The sequence below is a fragment of the Rhinoderma darwinii genome, chromosome 4, assembly GCF_050947455.1.
Source record: "Rhinoderma darwinii isolate aRhiDar2 chromosome 4, aRhiDar2.hap1, whole genome shotgun sequence".
Lineage (NCBI taxonomy): Eukaryota > Metazoa > Chordata > Amphibia > Anura > Rhinodermatidae > Rhinoderma > Rhinoderma darwinii.
The window spans coordinates 55,166,308-55,192,462 of NC_134690.1; the positions used below are offsets into that span (position 1 = coordinate 55,166,308).

The 26,155-nt window shown below is 42.9% G+C and overlaps 1 protein-coding gene across 1 annotated transcript; it reads left to right on the forward strand.

Moving 5' to 3' along the window:
* The first annotated feature begins 769 nt into the window (after positions 1 to 769).
* YWHAQ (tyrosine 3-monooxygenase/tryptophan 5-monooxygenase activation protein theta) lies at positions 770 to 25,770 on the forward strand. Its single transcript, XM_075861116.1, has 6 exons — positions 770 to 916; positions 3,313 to 3,725; positions 19,865 to 19,988; positions 20,618 to 20,781; positions 21,587 to 21,682; positions 24,527 to 25,770. Exons 2-6 carry the CDS (start codon positions 3,429 to 3,431, stop codon positions 24,590 to 24,592), a joined length of 747 nt encoding a protein of 248 aa, XP_075717231.1. The 5' UTR covers positions 770 to 916; positions 3,313 to 3,428; the 3' UTR covers positions 24,593 to 25,770.
* Positions 25,771 to 26,155: the final 385 nt, after the last annotated feature.

Sequence of the window (26,155 nt, forward strand, 5' to 3'; positions counted from 1 at the left end):
TGCTGGGGCGCAAGTCATTTCTATGGAGCTGCTGACAGACCCCGGAAGTCCGAGGTTTGTCATGGAGAACTTCTGGGGACTTTCGGTCCCCCGTTCTCCTAATCGCTGGGCGTCCCAGCGGTCCCACGTGTATCAGGGGATGCACGTCTTTTGTAGGAACAACCCCTTCAGTGGCGTCGCGCTGTAGGCCATGTGAAGGGCGTCCCGTGCTGCCTCATGCTGCGGGCCCCGTAGCAGCCGCTACAGCGGTAGTTACGCCACTGCTATCTATCTATCTCTCTCATACCTATCTATCTCTCTCATATCTATCTATATATCTCTCTCATATCTATCTATCTCTCTAATGAAGATACTGATGTAGATGAATTAGGAGTTATTGCTCTATGCTGTGTGTTGATGGAGGGAGCAGTGGTTTCTACACAGTCATGGGTTGGTGAGCGGCCCGCCCTGGCCGTAGCGCAGCACTTCTACTGCAGGAAGCCGCCGCCGCCATCACCACCACCACGCCCAGGCTGCACAGTGTGAGGAGAGAGAGTCAAGAGGGAAAGCTGCAACTCGGTTGCCACAGCAACAATGACGTCATTTTACCCTGCATCTCATTGGAGAAAACCCCGTGGCCCAAGCCGCAGCCTGTCGTTCAACCTAACCCATCCTCCTGTCCTCCCCTAACCCCGCCTTTAGCTCCCGCGCTAGCTCCTGATTGACTACCGGACATAGGTAAACGCGGAATTGGCGGGTTATCCCCAGTGTTCAGATTGGCTGGCTTCTATTTACCACGCCCTTTTTGCCAACGCCTGGTAATTGGGTTAGGTTGAGCCTTGAGGGGTTTCTTGTACGCTGCACTCAGTCTCTGGGTTTTCTTGTCCTCTCTCTCCTTTCTCAGCCGGCCAGCGGCTCACACGGTGAGGAGCGCCAGGTGAGTGTCTTTACGCTGCTTCTAGCGCTTGCTTCGGCTGTGACAACGGCCGACCGACCACCCACCTGTCAGAAATACTATACGCACGGCACGCGCCATTATCCTGTCATCTGAGCACAATCTGCAATGTCATGGCAGCGTCTTGCATCTGGCTTCGTTCTATACATAGACAATGGCGGCCGGCAGTGAAGAGCGTCTATGTATCTGTGTCAATGTCCTGTCTGTGCGGTGGTATCAGATGTGACATTAGACGGGGACTGGTGTCATTGCGACGCCGCCTATCTCTAGCTGCCGCCTATCTCTTGCTGCTCCTGCTGTGAGGACATTGGTGTACCACCCTAGAATGATGATCATTTAGTGTGTGTGTGTTTTTATATAGTCTCTGCTGTCTATATGTAGATGTATGTATTGCAGGTAGAATTGTAACGTGTGTGTGTGTGATCTCCACCTCTGGATTAGCGAGCTCTCGCTCCTGCGGTGGGAGGAGGGTAATTCCCATCCTCCGCTGCATTTTAATTTCTTTGAATACTCCGGTCTATTGTCGCTGGTGTGGGTTTCCATTACACGCGGCTGCGCGATGTCCTGTGGGTGATTCGCATGGGCGCCTGTCCGCTCTAGATCTTGTCTTTGATCCTTGTATTGTATTAGGTTTTTTTTCTTTATGTAATCTAAACCTGTAAATGCTGGGAGCCGTGTATCACACTGACTGTAGATTGTGCATTCCCCTTGTACATGAAGCGCCTGCCCGGTGTTCTGAGCGCTTTTTTTCCGCTTCCTTCTGTGACCCCGGATACCCGCGCACGCTGTCACCCACGCTCACCGTGCCCGTTCTGTAGCGCTGGTGGTGGTGGTAGTAGTATATTGCTGAGAAGACTGGCTCCCCCTGCGGGGTGGGAGTCATGGAGGGAGAGGCAGTCAGGGCGGGGATGATCCATAGAGCCTGGAGACAAAAGGCAGGGCAGCTTCATTCCTTCTCCTGTTACTGACTCATGTGTTAACTCGTTTTGCAAGGAAATGTTCCCTTGAAAATCTGTGGGGTGACTTGAGTTTTTTCCACATTTCATACGCAGAGCGGTCGGTCAGTTTTCGGAGCCTTCTGCAGTGTTGGGTGTGCGCTTCCTACTTGGATTTGACATGTGAGCTGGAATTTCCTGCATCATTTATGAATGAAGATTACATAGCTGTGCTTTGTGAACACGGACCATGTTAATATAATAGAACACTGATCAGCCCATATGAATGGGGTTGCTGTTCCCGGCCGGGGGGTGCTGCAGTGTGGGGAAAATCAGAATGGGACGCGGCGCTTAACCAGAGCTCCGACCCTTCTAGGCCGTGTTCACATGTTTAGGATTTAGGCGCAGAATCCGCTTTCATTCCACCGGCAGTGCATGTTAAATGGGGAGTTTTAGGCCCTGTTCAGTTTTTGCATGAAAAAAAAAATCTGCTTCAGAATTCCTTCACGAATTTTGAGGCAGATTTTGTACTACCTGCACTTAATTTTTCGGTGTATTTTTCATGGCGTCTTTGGCCCGCGGCCATTGAATCTAATTCAATGACCCCGGGCAAAAAAATGCTCAAACCTAGTGCTGCAGGTTTTTTTTTTTTCAATGAGAGGTGAGAAGCAGAAACCATGGAAATAAAGGATATGCTGCCTTTTTTTCCTGTGAGCGGTCAAGATTTGCCCCGGGGGAAAAACACCTTTGCCTCCCGGTTTACGCATCAAAGTTAGCACCAAAAAAGCGTGGACTGACCCTTAGTCCAGTCGTACGCTCAGTAACTTATCCGTGCAGGATAATGAACATGGAGCAGATTTTTAAATGGACAGCGTGCTCATTATTGCTGCGGATTCTGTCCACTCCCGCCAATCAAACTAATGGCGTATCATATGTGCATGTCCTATACTGAGCAGGAATCCTTGTATACGTAGTAAAACACGCCCAGTTGTCCATTGAGAAACTCATTAGCATAAAGCGAATATAGGTCATAACTCTGTCAAAAACGATCGTTTTTCTAAATAAAAAACTGCTGTAATCTACATTACAGCGCCGATCACATCATGTACAAGATAGGCCACTTATAATGTGGGGACAGAGACGCTTTAACTGTGCCCGATGGAACCAATTGACTTTAGTGGGCTCGGTCGGGTTTCCATGACGGTGTATGTTGTGTATTTTTCACCATAACTGTGACTAAGGTCCCTAGGGGAGCCTCCGACGCAGATGTGAACAGAGACTTAGAGAAAATAATTATTTTTTTTTCTTTCGCTGTTTGGTAACAGTAGAACGGACCCATCCCTATTCTATGCTGTCGTTACATAGGATAGTGTAGTATGAAGATGGATTGGTGTTAAACCTTACGTTTTCCTTACATCATTTTCACTTTTGTTTTTGTTACAGGTTTGGCTGCCTGCTCCAGCTTCAGGTCTAGGTAGAACTCTTCTTTTGACCCCCTTCACAACTTTCCTTTCCTGCGGGTTGATTTACTCTCCCCTGTACCAAATCACGCTCAAGCCATGGCAGATAGAACCGAGCTGATCCAAAAGGCCAAGCTGGCAGAACAAGCAGAGCGCTATGATGATATGGCGGCTAACATGAAGGCTGTGACAGAGTGTGGGGAAGAGCTGTCCAATGAAGAAAGGAACCTTCTTTCTGTGGCTTACAAGAACGTAGTCGGCGCGCGGAGGTCAGCATGGAGGGTCATTTCCAGCATTGAGCAGAAGACTGAGGGATCTGACAAGAAGCTTCAGATGGTCAAGGAGTACAGGGAGAAAGTGGAGGGTGAACTTAAGTCTATATGTGACACTGTTTTGGTAAGTTTGTAACTTGCAGAGTTGATCAGTTTGGGAATCTCTTCTGCTTCCTGCTGACATGAACAACGCCGTTACTGGTTTAGTAGTGAACCTAGAAATTAAGTTGTTTTTTTTTGCCTTGAGCTCTGTTAATGGGCTTATATACTGCTCTGCAGCTGTTTTTTATTTTTTTAAATGTTAATGTTGCAAATATCTGAAACTTAAAAGCGGTGTTCTGATTATCACAATAGCCTCTGACTATTTGGAGACCAGGATCCAATTAGGCTCTGCTGTGTCCAAAGTTCAGACTTCAATGAAGAGCGCACCGCACGTCTTGTCCGTCATTCTCCTCCTCTTCTCACCACCATCAACCATGAGACCCCAATCTCATAATGGACATCCCCACCAATCAGACATTTTACATATCCTACAGATATACTTGGTTGGGATATCCCTTAATTTAGGTTCTGGACTACAATACTTATGTTACATGATTGGCTGTAGGTAGTATAATCTAGTAGCCCTATATAAGAGCCAGATAATAAACTTCCATAGACATCAATGGAAAGCAACCAAAAAGTTGGACTCTAGTAGCTTAATTCTGGATGTGTTAGCTGCATTCTGGGATTTGTCCACCGCTGGTTTAATGACGGTTTAAAGAGGCTCTGTCACCAAATTTTGCAACCCCTATCTGCTATTGCAGCAGATAGGCGCTGCAATGTAGATTACAGTAACGTTTTAATTTTTAAAAAACGAGCATTTTTGGCCAAGTTATGACCATTTTTTTATTTATGCAAATGAGGCTTGCAAAAGTCCAAGTGGGCGTGTATTATGTGTGTGTAACAACTGGGCGTTTTTACTACTTTTACTAGCTGGGCGTTCTGACGAGAAGTATCATCCACTTCTCTTCAGAACGCCCAGCTTCTGGCAGTGCAGACACAGCGTGTTCTCGAGAGATCACGCTGTGACGTCACTCACAGGTCCTGCATCGTGTCGGACGAGCGAGGACACATCGGCACCAGAGGCTACAGTTGATTCTGCAGCAGCATCGGCGTTTGCAGGTAAGTCGATGTAGCTACTTACCTGCAAACGCTGATGCTGCTGCAGAATCAACTGTAGCCTCTGGTGCCGATGTGGCCGACACGATGCAGGACCTGGGGCAGGAAGTGAGTGACGTCACAGCGTGATCTCTCGAGAACACGCTGTGTCTGCACTGCCAGAAGCTGGGCGTTCTGAAGAGAAGTGGATGATACTTCTCGTCAGAACGCCCAGCTAGTAAAAGTAGTAAAAACGCCCCGATGTACGCACATAATACACGCCCAGTTGTACTTTTGCAAGCCTCATTTGCATAAATACAAAAATGGTCATAACTTGGCCAAAAATGCTCGTTTTTAAAAAATAAAAACGTTACTGTAATCTATATTGCAGCGCCGATCTGCTGCAATAGCAGATAGGGGTTGCAAAATCTGGTGACAGAGCCTCTTTAAGTAAAGGGTTCTCTCCAGGTGACGTCTTATACCAATATCCTACTACTGATCCACTATTTTGAGCAATGTGAAATTACTAGAGACTCCCTGAATTGCTGATAGTTGATGACACAAGTATTTATTGGGACCTAAACCAGTAGAGATGTAGAATAACGAAGGTCTAATGCCTGAGACTTGTACACAGTGTGAGCTGTGCTTCCCTGCCTGGATGTACCGAATTAGCTTCCATATGAGTGTTCAACAGTTCAAGGCAAATTCAATATGACTAGTATATTCTTATTGTATTTATTTCTAGGGCCCTATTTAATAAACTCAGTTGCTGGGGGAACAATGTGCGGGTCAAACATTCTAAAGGCATAACTGCCTAAGGAAATTGGAGGTTGTCTAGATTTTCCTGTTGGAGAACTTGGGAGATTTGCACCCTATGCTGTCACTGGTTTTGTAGTCATTTTTTGACTCCATATCAATTGTCCCCTTTAAAGGAGTTTTCCAGTCCCAAAAAAATGGCCTATCCTCAGGATAGGCCATCAATCTGTGATCGGTCTGAGTTCCACTCCTAGCACCCCTGCCAATCTGCTGATTTGAAGGGGCCGCTGCTCTCCTACGAGCGTTGCTTCCCATTTATTTCTACAGCTCGCGCTGAGTCGCCGACCCACTTGTAGCGACGGTTTACAGTATTGCAGCCTTCTATCATTCACTCCAATGGGAGACTGCTGTAATCCGCCGCTACAAGTATGTTGGCGATTCAGTGTGAGCAGTAGAAATGAAGGGGAAGCAGCGCTTGTGTAAGTGCTGCGGCCACTTCAAAACCGCTGATAATCGGGGGTGCTGGGAGTAGGACCCCGACCGATTCTTTGTTGCTGGCCTATCCTAAGGATAGGCCATCAAGTTTTTTGGGACCTTTGACACCAAATTTAAGAGCTGAACTTTCCCAAATTTGACACTGGCATGTGATTTGGACTTAACTTTAAAGAGTAACTCCAATTATACTAACATAATGTAGGATCACATTAGTCTACAGCTCTGACGGCAGTTACGGGATCCTTGGAGACGAGCAGGACTCTCCTATTGCAGAGCTATGAGCCGCTGGCATCCGACTAGACGGTCTGTGCTGTAGTTAGAAGCAGAGTTGATATTACAAGTCGTTTAGAAAATCTAATTGTGTGCACTCCTGCACTATAATCGTTTTTTTTCTATATGTCAGCTTTTATTTATTTTAAATTGGTTGCAGTCCAAACTTCTTGACTCTTATTGATCACAACTTCTGTCTTGGTCTGTTTCTTGCTGCATATTCATGCTTTAGACTTTATAACCCTTAATATTAGGGCTGGGCAGTTATGACCTGAATCAAAATCACGATTAATTGAACGTGTAACCTCTATTACGGTTATTTAGGGGACACACATTTTTGCACGTCACACCCCCTGTTTGCACGCTACGTTATTTAATTTAAGTTTTACCCCCAGACCCTGCTGTATACAATAACACACTGCCCCCCCACAATATATTGCTACCATAGTGTCCCGCACTGTATAATGCCTCCAATAGCTGCCACCCCACAGTATAATGCCCCATAACTGCCCTCCACACAGTATAGTGCCCCCATAGCTGCCTCTACATAGTATAATGCCCCCACATTACGGTCCCCTGCTCTACCATTGGATTCAACTGTATCTGCATCCTGAAGATGCAGATACGGTTTAAACCGGGAGAAAATAATTGATAACACCAAAATTCGCAAGATTACGTCTATTAATTGCGCTGAATTTCGATTAGTTTTCAATTAATTGCCCAGCCCTACTTAATATATTGTAAGAAATGCATTGTGTAATCCTTGATATTTTGCATAGAAGGGGCTGAAGATTTCACTTTTCATGTCCCAGCTCAGTGACTGGTCTTTGTAGCATAGCTCCCAGAATGCATTGTGATTGAAGTGTCAGCCGGCACTATGGGTTTCTGTTATATTTATATCCACCAGCAGACCTATAGGATAAAGAGGGGATTATTTTTTTTAAATAAAAGAACAGATTCTTTAACCTATTGAGTACTGGCAATGAAAATATTTGTTAAAAACAAGTCCTCAAACTCTGACCAGCCTGTGTCCTGACGGGTATGGGCGGAGTGACCAGATTACTAAAGTCTGTAGCTTGTAGAAAGTTTGCAGCAGCTTAAAGGGAATGTGTTACCAGCAAAACATGATTTTTATTTTTATTTTTTTTAGTTAAACAATTAGTGTATAGGTGATTAAACATTGTTCTAATTTTTTTATTTTTTTTCACGAGTCAGGAAATATTATCAATTGGATTCTAATTTATAATATTTCCCATTGCTGGTCACTAGATGGAGCCATTCCCAAAATTGCAGCATTGCATGTGGTAAAGCAACCACATTGCTTTATGCTGCAAAATTGGGTAAAAAGCCCTCGCTCTAGTGAGCTCTCAGAATCCCCCCCTCCTTTATCCTGGCTAGTGCCGGGAGAAACGAGGGGTTTGAACGGTTTAACCTCCTACACTGTGTGTCGCCATTTTTTGAGCTAACACACAGTGTAGAAGCTTTACATACACTAGTTAAAAACACTGAAACACGAACATACATAGAAATCACTTACCTGCTCCAGTTGCCGCCGCTCCCTCCGGTCCATCCGCTCCGTCTGCTGCCGCTGCTCCATGTGCACATGTCCGGAAGCCGCGACCGGAAGTAGTAATCTTACTGTCCGGCCGCGACTTCCGGTCCACAGGAAAATGGCGCCGGACGGCGCGCATTTCAAATTGAACTGTGTGGGAGCGGCGCATGCGCCGTTCCCACACAGCGGCGTACATGTTAGTGGATGGAACGGGCCCCGTTCGCAGTCCCTATGGGACTGGAGCTGCCGTATTCCATGTCTGTATGTGTCGTTAATCGACACATACAGAAATGGAAAAAAAAATAGCAGCCCCCATAGGGAAGAAAAAGTGTAAAAATAAGAAAAAGTAACACACAAATTAATCCAAACGTTTTTAATAAAGCACGAACATCTTTAACATATTTAAAAAAAAATTGTGGTAACACTGTTCCTTTAATATTGCCCCAGGCTTCCTGCCCAATCCTCATCCAAGGTATTTAGAGAGGCTCTGCCACCACATAAGTGGCCTATATTGTACATGATGTGATCGGCGCTGTAATGTACATTACAGCAGTGTTTTTTATTTAGAAAAACGATCATTTTTGACGGAGTTATGACCTATATTCACTTTATGCTAATGAGTTTCTCAATGGACAACGGTGTTTTACTATATGGCAAAGTGGGCGTTGTACAGAGGAGTGCATGACGCTGACCAATCAGTGACCAATCAGCATCATACACTTCTCCCCATTCATTTACACTGCATAGCAATATAGCTATATCACTATGTGCAGCCACATACACACACACTAACATTACTGCAGTGTCCTGACAATAACTATACATTACCTCCAGCCAGGACGTGATGTGTATTCAGAATCCTGACACTTCGCTAATACAATCCCGACACTACAGCACAGGAAGCGTAATCTCACTTGAAATGACAGGTTACATCGTAATCTCACGAGATTACGCTTGCCTTGCTGTAAATATCACAGACGCTACTGAAGTGTCAGGATTCTGAATACACATCACGTCCTGGCTGGAGGTAATGTATATTCATTATCCGGACACTGCAGTAATGTTATAGTGTATGTGGCTGCACATAGCGATATCGCTAGCTGCAGTGTAAATGAATGGAGAGGCGTGTATGATGCTGATTGGTCAGCGTCATACACTCCTCTGTACAACGCCCACTTGGCAAAAAGTAAAACACGCCCAGTTGTTCATCATTAAGAAACATTAGCATAAAGCTAATATAGGTCATAACTCCGTCAAAAATGATATTTTTTTCCAAATAAAAAACACTGCTGTAATCTACATTACAGCGCCGATCACATTATGTACAATATAGGCCACTTATAATGTGGTGACAGAGCCTCTAAGTAGAAAACTGAATTCTATGCAATTCCCTTATGATATGAACTCTGGTGCATCCAGACATTTTCAGTCCTATAACCAGAGCAATCACTGCTGCGTGTGGAATTCCTTGCTCCGCTCAGATGATGGTAGTGTAAGATATTTACATGTATGTGTATATAAGACGTATCCTCTTGTGTTGGCTTCCAGCTCTAGTGAGGGGTATAATGAGCTGCATCATGCTTTCAGCAGTGACTTTGCTGCATTGTGTAGCCTGCACTTATGTCAGCAGTGCAGGAGTGGCGCCATCCGGCTTTGCTGGATCAATAATCATTGAAGTTGTATAAATCCTTCTGTCTGTAGCACTGCAGTAACAAGCATGCTGCAGATAACGTGTCAGCAGACACTACGGACATGGCACTGTATTGGATACACCAAAAAGAGGATGGCTTTAGGTTAATGCAGCATTTTTTTTTTATTTTTTTTTTAACCCTCGCATTGCCTAAATTCAGTCCAGTTTTGAAGATTAATGATTAAATTGCTTTAATCAATAAGATCATCATTTCCTAGCAGTGTGCCAAAAAAAGGCACTTTTTTCTTTTATTCCTCTCCCCTAAGTTTACCAATGTTACTGTAATGATGGTTTGTGATGTCATGTCCTCTCATAGCTTGATACTTAAGTGAACTGCTCCAACTGATGTTTGATCAGAACAGAATTTAATGTTTCTCTGTCTGCGATCCTGAGTGCATATGTAGCAAGGCACATAACTGATATTTACTCTATTAGTTTAGGTGGCCGTACACGTTAAATAACTGTTGCAACTCTGGTAGCGGCTTATCTCCCATGGGAACAAAGGATCGGGCATGTTGAAAAGCAACATGCCTAATACTACTTCCTCCTGACGTAGCAGGCGTCGGGTAGCCGCATACACATTAAATCATTATGCTGGCGGGTCTGGCCGAGCTATGTCTAATGTGTATGTGCATCACCATTGATTTCAATGGTGACTGATCCGGTGCAAATTATGTAAGGGTTTGGTTTAAACGGAATCAAGAGCGCAGTCGACTATGGTATTCATTCCGTCAATACGACGGACCCCTTACACAACTGTGACAAATGGAAACAATTTGCAACGGATCCGCCACCATTGAAGTAAATGGTGATGCCGTTCATGGGTTCCCCTGACGGAAAGCTCAGACGGAACCCGTGAGTCCTGATGGAAATGTGAACGCTTTTTCAGGCTTGTGTATGTATGTATGTGTGTGTATATATATATATATATATAATATAAAATTTTGTTTTTGTAGTGTCAATGGAAAATTATCTCAAATGCTTCCAAGTGATATGGCACGTATTTTTACAAGCCGTTTTTGGAATTCAGCTGCATGAACTATGGTTAATTGCCTATTGAAAACAATAGGATACTCTTTGCAGGGGTATTTCAAGTGTGTGGTGGAGCGTATAACAAGCATTTAATGCTCTGAAATACACCTGAAAATAAGTTGTGTGAACTTACTCTTACTTTGTCCATTTCCAGCAATTCCCTGTCAAACAAGTTTGTAAAACCAGAACCACCTGATTTCTGGGATCGCCCTCTTTAGGCCTTGTTCCCACAGTGCAAATTTTGCATGTTTTTTTTTTTTTTTTAAGCCAAAACCAGGAATGGAACCTAAATATTTAAAAGAAGGCCTTATAGTTCTGTTCTCCTGGATCCAATTCAGTTTCATTAAAAAAAATGCATGCAAAATCTGAGCTGTGGGAACAAGGCCTTATGTCCCCACACTGGATACACGGCAGATTTTCTGCAGCAGAATCTCGAAAAATGCTGGTAAATCTGTCTCAAAAATGTGCACCAAATAGTGCATTTTTTCTGCTTATAGCTGTGGGTTTTACCTGAGGATTTAGTGTGAAGCATTGATTATAGCAAAGTAGTTTTTACTATGTTAAAACTGCAACAACATCTGTTGCAGATTTTATGCTCCCCATTGAAGTCTATGGGTCAGACTAGGGCTGGGTGATTATGATCAAAATCAAGTTTAATTGAACATGAAACCCCGTTTACGATCATTTAGGCCACCCCATCTATTTGCATGCTATGCCATTGAATTAATATTAATCCCCTGAGCCTGCTGTACACTACTGTATATAATATACCCCCTGACATTGCCCCATAGTGCTCCCCACTCAGTATAATTCTCTCAACTGCCCCCTCACAGCCCAATAGTGCCTAATAAAAATAATAGGCACGATCTTACGGTCCCCTGCTCTACCATTGGGTTCAACTGTTTCTGCGTCCTGAAGATGTTGACAGTTTAAACCAGTAAAAAATAGAATTTTTGCCCAGCCCTAGGTCAAACACGCAGCATCTTTGCACAGAGCATGCAGAATAAATTGACGTATTTTTTACGGAAGGTAACTACGTAAATATACAGGCAGATGTATATCGGCCAATCAGTGGGTCTGTAATCAGACAAATTTTATGGTCGTGTGCATGTAGCCTAATGCTGAGTTTACACGGTGCGGATACGTAAAGTAACACTGCGTAACTCCCCTGGTGGCCACAGGAACGTCTGGGGAAAAAACGCACCAAACTGTGGTGCAGCTTTTCGGCCGGAATGTTCACTGCGGAAAACTGTTGAGCATTTAGCAGGCCTGACAGGCCGCCCTCCTGGGATGATGTTTCATCCCAGGAGACCGCTGTGTGCCTGTGATTGGCTGCCGCGGCGGTCACATGGGATGAAACGTCATCCCAGGAGGCCGACCTGGAAGGAAGAACCAGACATCTGGGTAAGTACAAGATTTTTTTTATTTTTCTTCTCGGTTGCGTTTTTTTTGTGGTGGACTCAGCAAAACGCTACAACTGCTATCTGTTGCGGGTTTTACATGCCCGCTGAATTCAATAGAGAAAATCCACGACAAACAAGCAGCATTTACGTGAATAACATTGACATGCTGCGGATTAAAATTCTGCACCGCAGGTAAATTTCTGAGGGGTTTTTTTTCCCGCTCCGTATTTACACAGCGTGTGGATGAGATTTGTTCGAATTCATCCACTATGCTGCTACTATATTATGCTGCGGATTTCTGCAACGTGTGAATTGACCCTAAATCTGAATTTCATTCATTACTACTGTAAATGCTGCAGAATTTCTGCACAGAACTGCATTGCGAAAATTCCCCAGCATGGTCTTCACTGGCTCATAGAAAGGTAGCCCCCAAGTGGGACAACTTCTTTGCATTTGAGTGGAGAGACTGCTTAGTGTACTGAATGGGATATTATAAAATCCCATTCACGCAACCGTTAAAAAAAAAAAAAAAAAAACAAAACTACAAAAAACATCATTTTCAGGGCATGCAGCGTGTCCTGTTTTTGGGCTTTTTAAAAACTGCATGTGAAAATTACAATTGCTGTTTTTCATATAAATTTCTAGGTACGTTTGCATAGAATCTCTTTGCACGCACGTGCGGCTTTTCTGGTGCGCCTCACTGCTCTGTGTAGATGTGCCTTAACCCCTTTCAGGACGCAGCATGTTTTGGCCCTGTGGACGCAGCTGATTTTTATTCAAATCTGACATGTCACTTTGTGGTAATAACTTGGGAATGTTTTTACCTATCCAAATGATTCTCAGATTTCTCGTGACATATTTGTGCTTTGTTAGTGAGAAAATTTGATCAATAAATTCAGTATTTGTTTGTGGGAAAAAACACCAACCTTTTAGAAAAATGATATCTGCAAATTTTCTCTAATTTAAATGTATCTGCTTGTAAAATAGATAGTAATACCACACAAAATAGTTACTAACTAACATCTCCCATATGTCTACTTTATGTTGGCATCGTTTTTTGAACATCCTTTTTATTTTCCAAGACGTTTCAAGGCTTAGAATTTAAAGAGGTTCTGTCACCACATTAAAAGTGCCCTATCTCCTACATAATGTGATCGGCGCTGTAATGTAGATTACAGCAGTGGTTTTTATTTTGAAAAATGATCATTTTTGAGCAAGTTATGAGCTAGTTTAGATTTATGCTAATTACTTTATGACCAACTGGGCTTGTTTTTTACTTTTTACCAAGTGGGCCTTGTACAGAGGAATGTATGACGCTGACCAATCAGTGACCAATCAGCGTCATACATTTCTTATTGTTCCAGCCCATTGTTAGTGTGATTGTGAAGCGAGATAAGCTGGGCTGGAACAATGAGAAGTGTAGTGTATTAACGTTACTGAAGTGTCCTGACTGAATAGACCTCACTACCAGCCAGTACGTGATGTCTATTCAGAATCCTGACACTTCTCACACAAACGTTACCGGTTTGGAGCACAGCAAGCGTAATCTCGCGAGATTACGCTGTAAACGGTCATTTAAAACGGGGTTACGCTTGCTGTGCTGTAAATCTAACACAAATGTTACCGAAGTGTCAGGATTTTGAATAGACATCACGTCCTGGCTGGTAGTGATGTCTATTCAGTCAGGACACTTCAGTAACGTTAATATGTGAGTGACTGCACATAGTGATATAGCTATATCACTATGTGCTGTGTAAATGAATGGAGAGAAGTGTATGACGATGATTGGTCACTGATTGGTCAGCGTCATACACTCCTCTGTACAATGCCCACTTGGTCAAAAAGCAAAACACGCCCAGTTGTCCATTATGAAACTCATTAGCATAAAGCTTAAATAGGGCATAACTCTGTCAAAAATTATAGTTTTTCTAAATAAAAAAACACGGCTGTAATCTACATTACAGCGCCGATCACATTATGTACAAGATAGGCCACTTATAATTTGGGGACAGAGCCTCTTTAAGTACACTGTGCCATGCAAACCGAAGTCATATAAGACAAACTGTTACCATGCATGCAACATAAACTAATAAATCCGTTAGATCCTATTGAATACCTGCTGTGGCCGTGGTGCACATAGGAGAGACCACGGCTACTGTACACCAGCAGGAGGAGAGGTGCACATAGGAGAGCTAGGGAATAATGCACACATGCGAGACTGCAGCTACTAAATACCAGCTTAGGGGGGACTGGGTGCACATAGTAGAGACCGCGTCCACTGAACGCCAGAGTTGGGGGGGGGGGAGCAGATAGGAGACCCCGTCCTTGCGTCGCTGATCACCAGGAGAGAGCAGTGCTTCATTCTATTTGTCGCTACAGAACACTCGGCAAGCACTGCTCTCTCCTGGTAATCGGCACCGCCAAGCGCATAATGAAGTGTCGCGCTCTCTCCCTGTGTTCACTGGACACCGGGAGAGAAGTGTGCCAGCAAACAATGCCCCATGTGGTACTGGTGCCACAGGTTGCTGACCCCTGTGCTACAGATTTAAAAAAAACTCACCGCAGGTCAATTTTTTTATTTTATTTTTTTTATTTTTTTAATGCAGCGTGGATAAGATTTGCTCAAAGGTCAGCCACTCTGCTGCTACTGCAATACGCTGCGGATTTTCCACAATAAAATTGCAGTATTTACGCTACATCTAAAATCCACACCATGTCAAATTAGGCTGGGATCAAAGTCTCAACGCAAAATACTTTCCACATGACTTGTTTTTCTCCTTCCTGCATGTGCCTGTGATTTGCAAACATCTCATCCACTTTCCTGCTACTTCAAATGCTGCGGGATTTTTGCCTGTGGGAACAAACATGAAGGCTATGATCACATGGCGGATTTTGCTTGGCGGGTCCCACCGCGGATTTGTTCCTGCTGTTGGCAGGAAGATTCCTACTCCCATTCGCTTCAATGGGAGGTTTGGGCGGAATCCACCCAGAGATCAGGCAGGACACTTTTGTCCACTAGCTGAAAAAGAATTGAGCTGAATGGGAGGCGGAGCCCATGGCAGATTCCGCCGCAAAAAAAAAATTCAGTCTAGAGTGTGTTCACATGCGGCAGATTTCGGTTGTAACAATCCATCCCATGCATCTAAATGGCTTTTCTAATACTGTTGTAAAAACCCCATTCATTTGTGGCACTATTTATGCCACAGAAATTGTTCTAAAAAAAATCTGTCGCGTGTAAACGTACATTCACAGTGAAGCCTGACCTGCGCCAGCCGCACAGATACTTACTGTATCTGGCCTCGGTCTCCCACACACATCCTATGTGGTAAGGGACTGTCCAAACCAGATAGCCCCTCTTTAAATATTTTCTTACCACGTTTTGTATAGTCATCCTTTTTGTCAAATGTGGGTTCGTGATGACCTTTTTTTTTTCTCGTCACTTCTACAAAGTACTTAAAGCCGTGTAAAACCACCGTGAAAATGCTGCAACAATTGAGATCAGGTTTCGAAGTCTGCTTTGAAATGCTGGAAAATGAGAATTAATTTGAAACCCTAGCTGAAATTGCTGGCAGTGTAGCCATGAACCTTCTCAAATTCTGCAGAGATCCTCGTAATAAAAGATCTATTTGTATCTAGTTAGATTACAGTAAATGCTTGTAAAATTAGTTGATTTAACAGATTCAGCCATAATCGTTGCTAATGTGTGAGTAAAATCAAGCAAACCGCCGTTCAGTCTCCATCGACATGCGTGAGCAGCAGATTAAGATGACCGTTTCTGGAATGACTTGTTCGTGGTTCCGGATGACCACGTCATAAGTTAACCAAACGATGATTGCTATATGCCTTGATCTGTAGCCTGGTCTGAGCTTCTATTAATGGAATGCTGAACTGTTTGGCATGATTTGACTTTACAACACTGCACACCTTCAAAAAAAAAAAAAAAAAAAAAAACAACCCTACCGATCAACTTGTACACTGATATCTGTCTTCGGTTGGTGTCTTTCATTCTCGTTCGTGTCACAAAGACATAAAGTCATTTTATTTTTTTTGATTGGACCAAAAAAGACTAATGTATGGTCAGCCTTCGTTACGTTGAAAGTCACTGAGCTCCTCTTCAATGTGCCACAGTCCTAAGATGCCATCTTTCCAGTCAAGTTTATGTGTATATTTCGTGGTGTTATATATCCCCCACCTGGATAATGGTTAATTCACTTCTCCGTAGTAATAGAATAATGAAAAAAATAGATCCGGAGTACTAAAATATAACTTTTACTAGTATGAATAAAATAGGTATAAACAGATATATGAACAATAGGAGGAACCCATTTGCCAATACTGCATACATATACTTAATTGTTTCCCATCGTTTCAAATTGTTGTCAACAATATTTTTGTATTGACAGCAGATAATGATCAGTCCGCCTTTGTAAGGTTTCCCAATTTAGAATGGTTCTTTTGGTCACATATGGAGGAAAGGAATGTTGGGACACATGTCCTCCTACCCCGTTTCTGTCGGTAAATAGTCCTCCACATCAAAGTGTCCAGAAATAATGTTACGTCCTCTCCTGGATGGTGAAAGAGCGACAGGTGGGTCTCCCTACGCGTTTCTTGCTGACCAGGCAATTCCTCAGGGGAGATAGGTCAGTGAAGCATGGATGTCCGAGGTTGGAACTTGCTGCTTGAAATGTGGCTGTCGATTCATATGGAGAGGAATGCTCTATAATTCAGAGCATGCCAGGGATAGGCGTTCTGTGTTTGCCTCCTACCAGGAAGGTTACATCACTTGCCACTGCAAGGGTGTTTTAACTAATGGACTCCCTTTTGCCACTGCAGACCTGCTCAAACTAATGAGTTTTTCCCTCGTGCAACGACAGCTGAGCAGAAACTGAAATTTACTGCTCCATTGATTCAACATGCTCTGAATTATAGAGCATTCCTCTCCATATGAATCGACAGCCACATTTCAAGCAGCAAGTTCCAACCTCGGACATCCATGCTTCACTGACCTATCTCCCCTGAGGAATTGCCTGGTCAGCAAGAAACGCGTAGGGAGACCCACCTGTCGCTCTTTCACCATCCAGGAGAGGACGTAACATTATTTCTGGACACTTTGATGTGGAGGACTATTTACCGACAGAAACGGGGTAGGAGGACATGTGTCCCAACATTCCTTTCCTCCATATGTGACCAAAAGAACCATTCTAAATTGGGAAACCTTACAAAGGCGGACTGATCATTATCTGCTGTCAATACAAAAATATTGTTGACAACAATTTGAAACGATGGGAAACAATTAAGTATATGTATGCAGTATTGGCAAATGGGTTCCTCCTATTGTTCATATATCTGTTTATACCTATTTTATTCATACTAGTAAAAGTTATATTTTAGTACTCCGGATCTATTTTTTTCATCAGTCAAGTTTATGCCCAGGTCGATAGTAAGTGCCACTGTTATGAGCTGTAATCCTTAAAGGGATCCTGTCATCAACATCTTACCTGTTAAACTCGCCTGACCCCTCAATGGCTGCAGCTGTCCAGAGTTCGTTCCTGTTCTCTTCTTTCCTGAAGTTCTCCTCTGTCGGTAAATATCGTTGTTTAAACTTTTCCCGCCTTTTATGGTAAATATTTTTCCCTCTGGGATGCAGCCTCTTAACCCCGCCCACCGTTGCCATCTGTCTGGCCCTGACTGGCTAAGGAGCTGTCAATCAAAAAGGAGGTGGAGTCCACTCTGAGACGCTGGGGGAATGAAAATCTGACTCTCTTCAGATGAAGATTTGACTCTTCTGCTCATTTGCATACGGCGCGGGACCACTGAAACGGAATACTAAAGCTACAGAGCTTACTTAGAACATATTTATAGCTTAGATGACAATGATTTTTCACCCACTTTCACCAGGTATTGCTGGCTTTATAGTTAAAATGCTGGTGACAGGTTCCCTTTAAACAGGCTCTGTCACCACATTATAAGTGGCCTATATTGTACATGTGATCGGTGCTGTAATGTAGATTACAGCAGTGTTTTTTTATTTAGAAAAACGATAATTTTTTACCTATATTAGATTTATGCTAATTACCTCCAGCCAGGACGTGATGTGTATTCAGAATCCTGACCACTTCTGTGCACGTTTCTGTGATTTACAGCACCGCGAGATCTCGCTGTAAATTACAGTTTACAGCGTAATCTCGCGAGACTACGCCTGCTATGCTGTAAATCAGACATGCAGAGAAGTCGTCAGGGTTCTGAATATACATCCCGTCCTGGCTGGAGGCAATGTATATTCATTGCCAGGACACTGCAGTAACGTTAGTGTGTTTTATGTGGCTGCATATAGCGAATAAGCTGTATACTATATGATCAGGCTGTGTTGCTGGAAAGGGGGAGAAGCTGTATGCTGATTGGACAGCATCATACAGAAAACATTACACCGCCCAAAGTAGTCACCTCCCACTTGGCAAGTATAGACAAATTAGCATATTTAGAAAAATGAACATATCTTTGCAAATGTTTTTCAAAAACAATCCCGCTAGTTATCCGCCGCAAAACGCTTTTTAGATTAGTTAGGAGATGGGGAATAAACTAGTGACTAGTCTCTAAATTTTCTCCTTGGCTCCTACAGTCTAGTGCCATTTGTGGCGCAGAAATAAACAGAATGCAGCACAGAATGTCTACTCGAGAGAGAAATGGGTCAGGACTCTTGTGGGGAGTCTGACAAGCGGGTTATAAGCAGGTCACATACATGACCCTGCTTCATGCAGTGTGAGACGGAGGGGGGGGGGCGACTACTATATAATTAGAGCATCTGGTGATTTCATTAAAAGTAATATTGCTGCTCAGATTCACAACTGAAAAAATGTTGTTCAAGTGCCACATCTGAATTATTATGGGATATTTTATAAAAAGATGAACATATTGGGAAATTATTGCTTTTTCAACTGCTATATTACATGCATTCCAATATTATATATGTTTGTCGTCCCCACTCGTCTGCGGAACCATTAAACTTGCTAAAGAAAACGAAATAAAATTCTTTATTTACAGCCATTAAAAAAAAAACAGCAACCTAACTTTTAAGCTCTGAGTTATGGTATATGTAAATATTACATTCCATTGTTGGTACACCCACATACGTCAGTGGGTCTGGCTATCATCTGATATGTATGGGCACCTTGAGGGGGCATTTCCTTCTTAGGCCTCTATGGCAGATCTAAAGGATATGCCATAAATGTCTGATAAATGCTGGTCCCACCTCTGGGTCCCCTGAGCCCAGTCTTTCCTTCTGCCGCTGGGCTCTGGTTTTCTGGAAACCGCATGGCTTGCTTTGCTATACAGTTTCCGTAACTTACATTCACTTCTATGGGAGTTTCGGATGCGGCGTAGCAAAACTTGCTCAGCTGTTGTGAGAACCTGGCCACCTCGTCAATCAGTAGCCGGTGCCCAGTGACAGCAGCTAGTAGAGGGGTGAGAGGGCCCAATTCTAGAGATAGGCGTGGGTCATATATATACCCTCTGAATGAGCCATACATTTCAGGGAGAATACCCTTTTTAAGGGTTTATGCACATGGAAAAGCATGTGCATGGACACTGTATGGCGCTCGCTTACTCGGGTGGCACTGTAACTTTCCCTAGAATGAATACTTAGGGGAGGCTATCTCTGCAATGGAGCATGCTACAATAATTAATTTTCTTCCCAAAATCCACAAGGCTAAAGCTGTGGCGGGGGCCATATAAAATCGGAGGCTCACTGAGTTACATTATGGGCCCATCACAAGCTTTCTTATTACATCCGTGTGGTTGAGGCCTAACAGGGAATTAGATTGGTGCAGGTGATATGTTATGGGCAGTAATGTCCTATTTTGTGTTAATGTATTTTACATTGTACCTTATAAAGTTTTATTGTAGCTGTTTTGTTCTTTCTAATCTAGACCCTGCTGGACAAATTCCTGATCACTAAATCCACCCAACCAGAGAGCCAGGTCTTCTACCTGAAGATGAAGGGAGACTACTACCGATACCTTGCAGAAGTGGCCGCTGGAGAAGATCGAGCCCGTGAGTGTCCTTACTAGATATATATAGACAATGAAAAACAAAATCTGAGTGTTTTTGTGTATTTTGAATCCCTGAGTGCCGATCCCTCGCTCAGAATTCAGAGCATTGCAGTCCATAGGAATACAATGGGACAGATGAGTTTTTAACTTTGTAGGTGACAAAATGTCTTAGATAATGGGATAAAGTGTCTCATTCTAGTTATGGTTATATCGTATTAGTCTGATCCTCATAACTTGTGCAACTAAATTTAATGTCCCAATTTAACACTTTCATAACCTGTTGGTCAGGCATGTTGTAAAAAATCTGATTGGTGTGGGTCCCATTGTTATGAGCAGTCACTCCACTTTGATTCTAGTGGTTTCAGGACCCACTTCTTAAAGAGGATATGTCACTAGTTTAATAATGCCCAATTTCCTTTATCTAATAGGTGCTGTGACACTGATAATGCCACAAACAACACTTAGCCCTTGTTCTGTGGATGGGGGAGAACTGCTGCGTGCAGGAAAGCCCCTTTTTATAAACAGGATTGTCACCACTTTTGTAACTCGCATGAATGAGCTCCTACATGCAATGTGCAGTGGTCATCTGGAGCTTGGAAGTAATGGTGATTCTGTCTCTTTGCACGACAGGTACAATACAAGACTCACAAGAAGCTTATCAAGAAGCATTTGACATCAGCAAACAGAAAATGCAACCAACACATCCCATCCGCTTGGGCTTGGCCCTGAACTTCTCTGTATTCTACTATGAAATTCTTAATAGCCCAGAAAAGGCCTGCACACTGGCAAAGACTGTAAGTACTTCCTCAAAATACCATCATGGCTGTCCCACGTCTAAACGCTGCACACACTTCTGAACATTCTTTTTATTTACCCTGTAGCAGAAATGTAAATGCGCCAATGAAAGCGGCAAGCCGCCATTATTTCCAGAGCGCCAGCTTAGTAAAAACAGTCCCCAGTACGGCTCAGTGCCCGATGAAGGTCTAACGACCGAAACGTTGCACATATAGCCACTGGCATCACGATAAAAAAACAAAATCCACTTTACCTTTCTAGGAGTGCCGGATACAATTCTTTCCATTCCTTCAACTGGGTTGGGCTTTATTTTGAGCACCTGAGAAAAACTAGTGCTGTCTGAACATCTCCACACAGAAATGTAAATACGTTGGGGGAGATGTATCAAAAGTAGTACTTTTCTTCGTTCGTGATGTCTCCATTATAGGGCAGTAGCTTTTGCCTAGAGCCAGGGAATGTTGTCAGATGTGGCTTCTAGCAGCAATTTCAAAGGCTACCATTGCTTATGAGGTCTGATGCCTCCTTATATTTTTGGTTACAAAAAAGTGGATTCTAAAGAAATGACAAGTAGAGGCTGAGCGCACATCTGAGAAACAGCTCTGCATACTGCACTATTCTCCCTGCCAAATATGACAATCTGCAACAGGGTCTCCTGACTGAGCCTCTGATGCAGATGTGAATAGAGCCATAAAAGAATGTTTTATGCCTCCACACCCCTCACAAAGTTGTTTTTTTGTTTTTTTTTTGTTTTTGTTTTTTTACAACTATAGACTAACAAAGTGTAAATCTTTATATCCGTTGCAGGCATTTGATGAAGCCATTGCAGAACTCGACACCCTTAATGAAGACTCCTACAAAGACAGCACGCTCATCATGCAGCTACTTAGAGATAACCTAACAGTAAGTATTTGTTTTAAAATTGAGAGGGACACGTTGGGTCTTGTTCTCGTGGGAAACTGGCCTTAGAACAGTTTTTATGCTTGAAAGGAATGTGTCGCTAGAAATTTTTTTTTTTTTTAGTTAAACAGTTAGTGTATACATGAATAGACATTGTTCTCATTTTTCCACGAGTCATAAATTATAATCTAATTTATAATATTTCCTAACATTTCCCTGTGCTGGTCACTAGAGGGAGCAATTCCCAAAATTGCAGCATTGGCATGTGGTAAAGCAACCACATTGCTTTATGCTGCAAAATTTGAGAAGACACACTCGCTGTAGCATCCTTAAAGGGAATGTGTTGCCAGAAAAACATGTTTTTTTTAAAAAAAATTAAACATTTAGTGTGTGGGTGATTAAACATTGTTCAAATTTTTTTTTATTTTTTTCACGAGTCAGGAAATATTATAAATTATTTCTAATTTATAATACTACCCATTTTTGGTCACTAGATGGAGCTATTTCCCAAAATTGCAGCATTGCAACATTGGGTTAAAAGCCCTCGCTCTAGTGAGCTCTCAGCATCCCCCCCTCCTTTATCCTGGCTAGTGCCGGGATAAACGAGGGGTTTGAACGGTGTAACCTCCTACACTGTGTGTCGCCATTTTTTGAGCTAACACACAGCGTAGTAGGTTTACATACAGTAGTATACACACACAAACACGAACATACATTGAAATCTCTTACCTGCTCCTGCCGCCGCGGCTCCCTCCGGCCCGTCCGCTCCGTTTGCTGCCGCTGGTCCAAGTGCACAAATCCGGAAGCCGCGACCGGAAGTAGTAATATTACTGTCCGGCCGCGACTTCCGGTCCACAGGAAAATGGCGCCGGACGGCGCCAATTTCGAATTGGACTGTGTGGGAGCGGCGCATGCGCAGTTCCCACACAGACGCCGTACACGGAAGTCAATGGGACGGGAGCCGTTCGCAGTCCCTATGGGACTGTGGCTGCCGTATTCCATGTCTGTATGTGTCGTTAATCGACACAGACAGAAATGGAACAAAAAATGGCAGCCCCCATAGGGAAGAAAAAGTGTAAAAATAAGAAAAAGTAAAACACAAACACACAAATGAATATAAACGTTTTTAATAAAGCACTAACATCTTTAACATATAAAAAAATAATTTGTGATGACACTGTTCCTTTAAACAATCCCCCCTCTATCCTGGCTAGTGCCAGGAGAAAGGAGGGGATTGAATGTTCAAACCTCCTACACTGTGTCGCAATTTTTTGAGCTAACAGTGTAGTAGGTTTACATACAGTGCTAATCGCACACTAAAACACGAACATACACAGACATAACTTGCTCCTGCCGCCGCCGGTCCGTCCGCTCCTAGTGCTTGCTTCAGAACACATGTCCGGAAGCCGCGACCGGAAGTAGTAATCTTACTGTCCGGCCGCGGCTTCCTGTCCACAAGAAAATTTTGCCGGATGTCGCTCGGCTTAAGACCTTCCATTTGGAAAGTGTGTGGGAACGGCGCATGCGCCGCTCCCACAGACGGCGTACACCATAGTGGATGGAACGGCTCCCGTTTGCATTCTCTATGGGGATGTATGTGCCGTATTCATCTCTGTATGTCTTTAATCGACACATACAGAGATGAGAAAAAAAAAAGTAAAACACAAACACACAAATAAAAAAAATGTTAATAAAACACTAAAAGCAAATTGATATATATAAAAAAAAATTCGGCACCCTTCCTTTTAATAGGCCAAATTTCAGCACCTGTATTAGGCACAGATCACTTGACCTTAAAGAGACTCTGTCACCACATTATAAGTGCCCTATCGCCTACATAAGGAGATCGGCGCTGTAATGTAGGTGACAGGAATGCTTTTTATTTAGAAAAATAATCTATTTTTAGCACTATTTGCGATTTCAGATTTATGCTAATGAGGGTCTTAATGCCCAAGTGGGTGTTGTACAGAGGAGTGTATGACTGACCAATCAGTGTCATGCACTCCTCTCCATTCATTTCCTCAGCGCATAGGGATCCTTTTAGATCACTATGTGCTGTCTTATACTAACACATTAACAATACTGAAGTGTTTATAGACAGTGAATAGACATTCCACGGGATGTCGATTCACAATCCCTGCACTTCGTTACTGTCTGTGGTAGTTACAGCAGAGGAAGCGAGATCTCGCGAGATTACGCTGTAGATGACAGGTTACAACGAGATTACGCTTCCTCTGCTGTAACTACCACAGACAGAGTAACGAAGTGCAGGGATTGTGAATAGACATCCCGTGGAATGTCTATTCACTGTCTAAACACTACAGTATTGTTAATGTGTTAGTATAAGACAGCACATAGCGATCTAAAAGGATCCCTATGCGCTGAGTAAATGAATGGAGAGAAGTGTATGACACTGATTGGTCACTGATTGGTCAGCGTCATACACTCCTCTGTACAACGCCCACTTGGTCAAAAGTAAAAACACGCCCAGTTGGGCATTAAGACACTCATTAGCATAAATCTACAATCGCTAATAAAGTGGTAAAAATGGTTTTTTTTAAAATAAAGTATTACTGTCACCTACATTATAGCGCCCATCTCCTTATGTAGGAGACAGGGCACTTATAATGTGGTGACAGAGTCTCTAAGTAATTGCATCATAGGTTCCTATGATGCTGTTAGTTTGGGCCGTCGGGCCAGGGTTTACTGCCAAACTGGAACAAAGTGTTGCCTCCAGCAAATAATCAAAGTCCAGCTTTCATTTCTCAAGGGTGTTTGATGTGAAGGTATTACGATGTGCAGCACTGACTGGTCCTCATTTTTAAAAACTTTTTTTCCCTCTTCTAGTTATGGACTTCTGATGCTGCAGGAGAGGACAATGATGCCGGAGATCAAGCCGGAGAAAACAACTAACTTGTGCAGCTTCGTACCTGTCCCTGGTCAACCCTTTTTACACGTCTCCATTCCTAATCGCTCCACGTGGATTTCCTTATAGCAAAGAAAGTCCATCCATGTGTAACGGAAAAAAAAGTTTATAGTCTCTTCACACTGCAGCTTTTGGAGAACTCCATTCCCCTTTTTTTTTTTTTTTTTTTTTTTTTATCAAGTGTTTGTTTTTTGGTGTGCGGTTACTGCTGTAGAGAAGTATTAACGGTTTCACTTAATGTAAAAAATTAAATATATAATTTTTTTTTTTGCAATGCACGTAACTACCAGACACTTATGATGAGGACGATTAGCCTTTCTAATATTTAAATTAAAAAAAAAAGAAAAGAAAATTGGAACCACCAGTTTCTGCAACTGACTTTTTTTGTGTATAATAATGTAAAATGTAAGAAACGTAGTTAATTGCTGCAGCCAAACCCAATTGTTTTGATTTAAATATAATTTTCTTTGGTCTATTTTTTTATTTTTTTCGGATGGATTAATTTAAATCTAGAAATATTCCAAGGATATTTTCTCTCCCCTCCTTCTTAAAAGCCAATTGAATTGCTGCTGCCTGGGCATAAAGTTTTTTTTTTTTTTTTTTTTTTTCTACCCAACAAAAATCTGGTAAATCTGCATACACCTTAGATAGCCGTCAGCCGAGCAATCGTTCGGCCGACCGCTATTTCTAACGACTCCCATACACCTGTGTACGCTCAGCTCGGCCGAGAGTGCATATGTTTACTAAAGGGAGATGGCTGCTGCCAGATTGTCCTGGCGGCGGTTCATCTCATTATGAACAAAAGGATCAGTCATGTTGAAATGTAACATGTCGGACCCTTCTAGCCCTGAGGGAGAGTTGGGATGCCGCCATACACATCCGGTCTGGCCAAAATTGTCCGGTTCGGCCACCATACATGCTTATGTGTATGGCCAGCTTAAGACCTTGTCCACAGTGTAGTTTTGGGGCGGTGCAATTTTGGTTTTGGCTGTTAATACAATGCATGCAAAACTGCACTTTGACCAAGGCCTAATGCATCAGAGGCTGTGGACTAAGATTGTGGGATTCTCATGACCTATTACTATTTTTTTTCTGTTCCTTTTACATTTTTTGCTGCTGTTCAGTTGACAAACCTGCCTATTCCAATAAACCTTCATTACACTCCTATTGTTGTCCTGGTGTTCTCTTAGCGTGTTTTATTTTGGTACACTGGAGTTAAAAAGATCAGAAAATTCACTAGTTCATTTATGACCTTAATTTTCATATATATTATTAAAAAAAAAGTGGAAAATGAGATTAAGGCCATCTTCAGTTATTTACAGGTGCAAAAAACTGCCTCAAATTCCTTCACATTTTGGCCTACATGCACTCTCCTTGGCAGTTTTTTTTCGGCCATGGCCATTGAGGGCCGCGGGCAAAAAAAATGCAGCGAAAATCGCTTTCTGTGCCTCCCATTGATGTCCGAGACTGAAAAGCCCAAAGAAAGGGCATGACTGTTTTTCCGCTGGTGGGAAAAAACTCCTCCGCCTTCCGCTGAAATCAATGGAATG

Excerpts from the sequence above, each read along its gene's own strand:
- YWHAQ (XM_075861116.1), top strand. The coding sequence starts at position 3,429 with ATGGCAGATAGAACCGAGCTGATCCAAAAGGCCAAGCTGGCAGAACAA. Across the intron at positions 19,989-20,617 it reads CGCTGGAGAAGATCGAGCCC|GTACAATACAAGACTCACAA; the intron begins GTGAGTGTCCTT and ends TTTGCACGACAG. Across the intron at positions 20,782-21,586 it reads CCTGCACACTGGCAAAGACT|GCATTTGATGAAGCCATTGC; the intron begins GTAAGTACTTCC and ends TATCCGTTGCAG.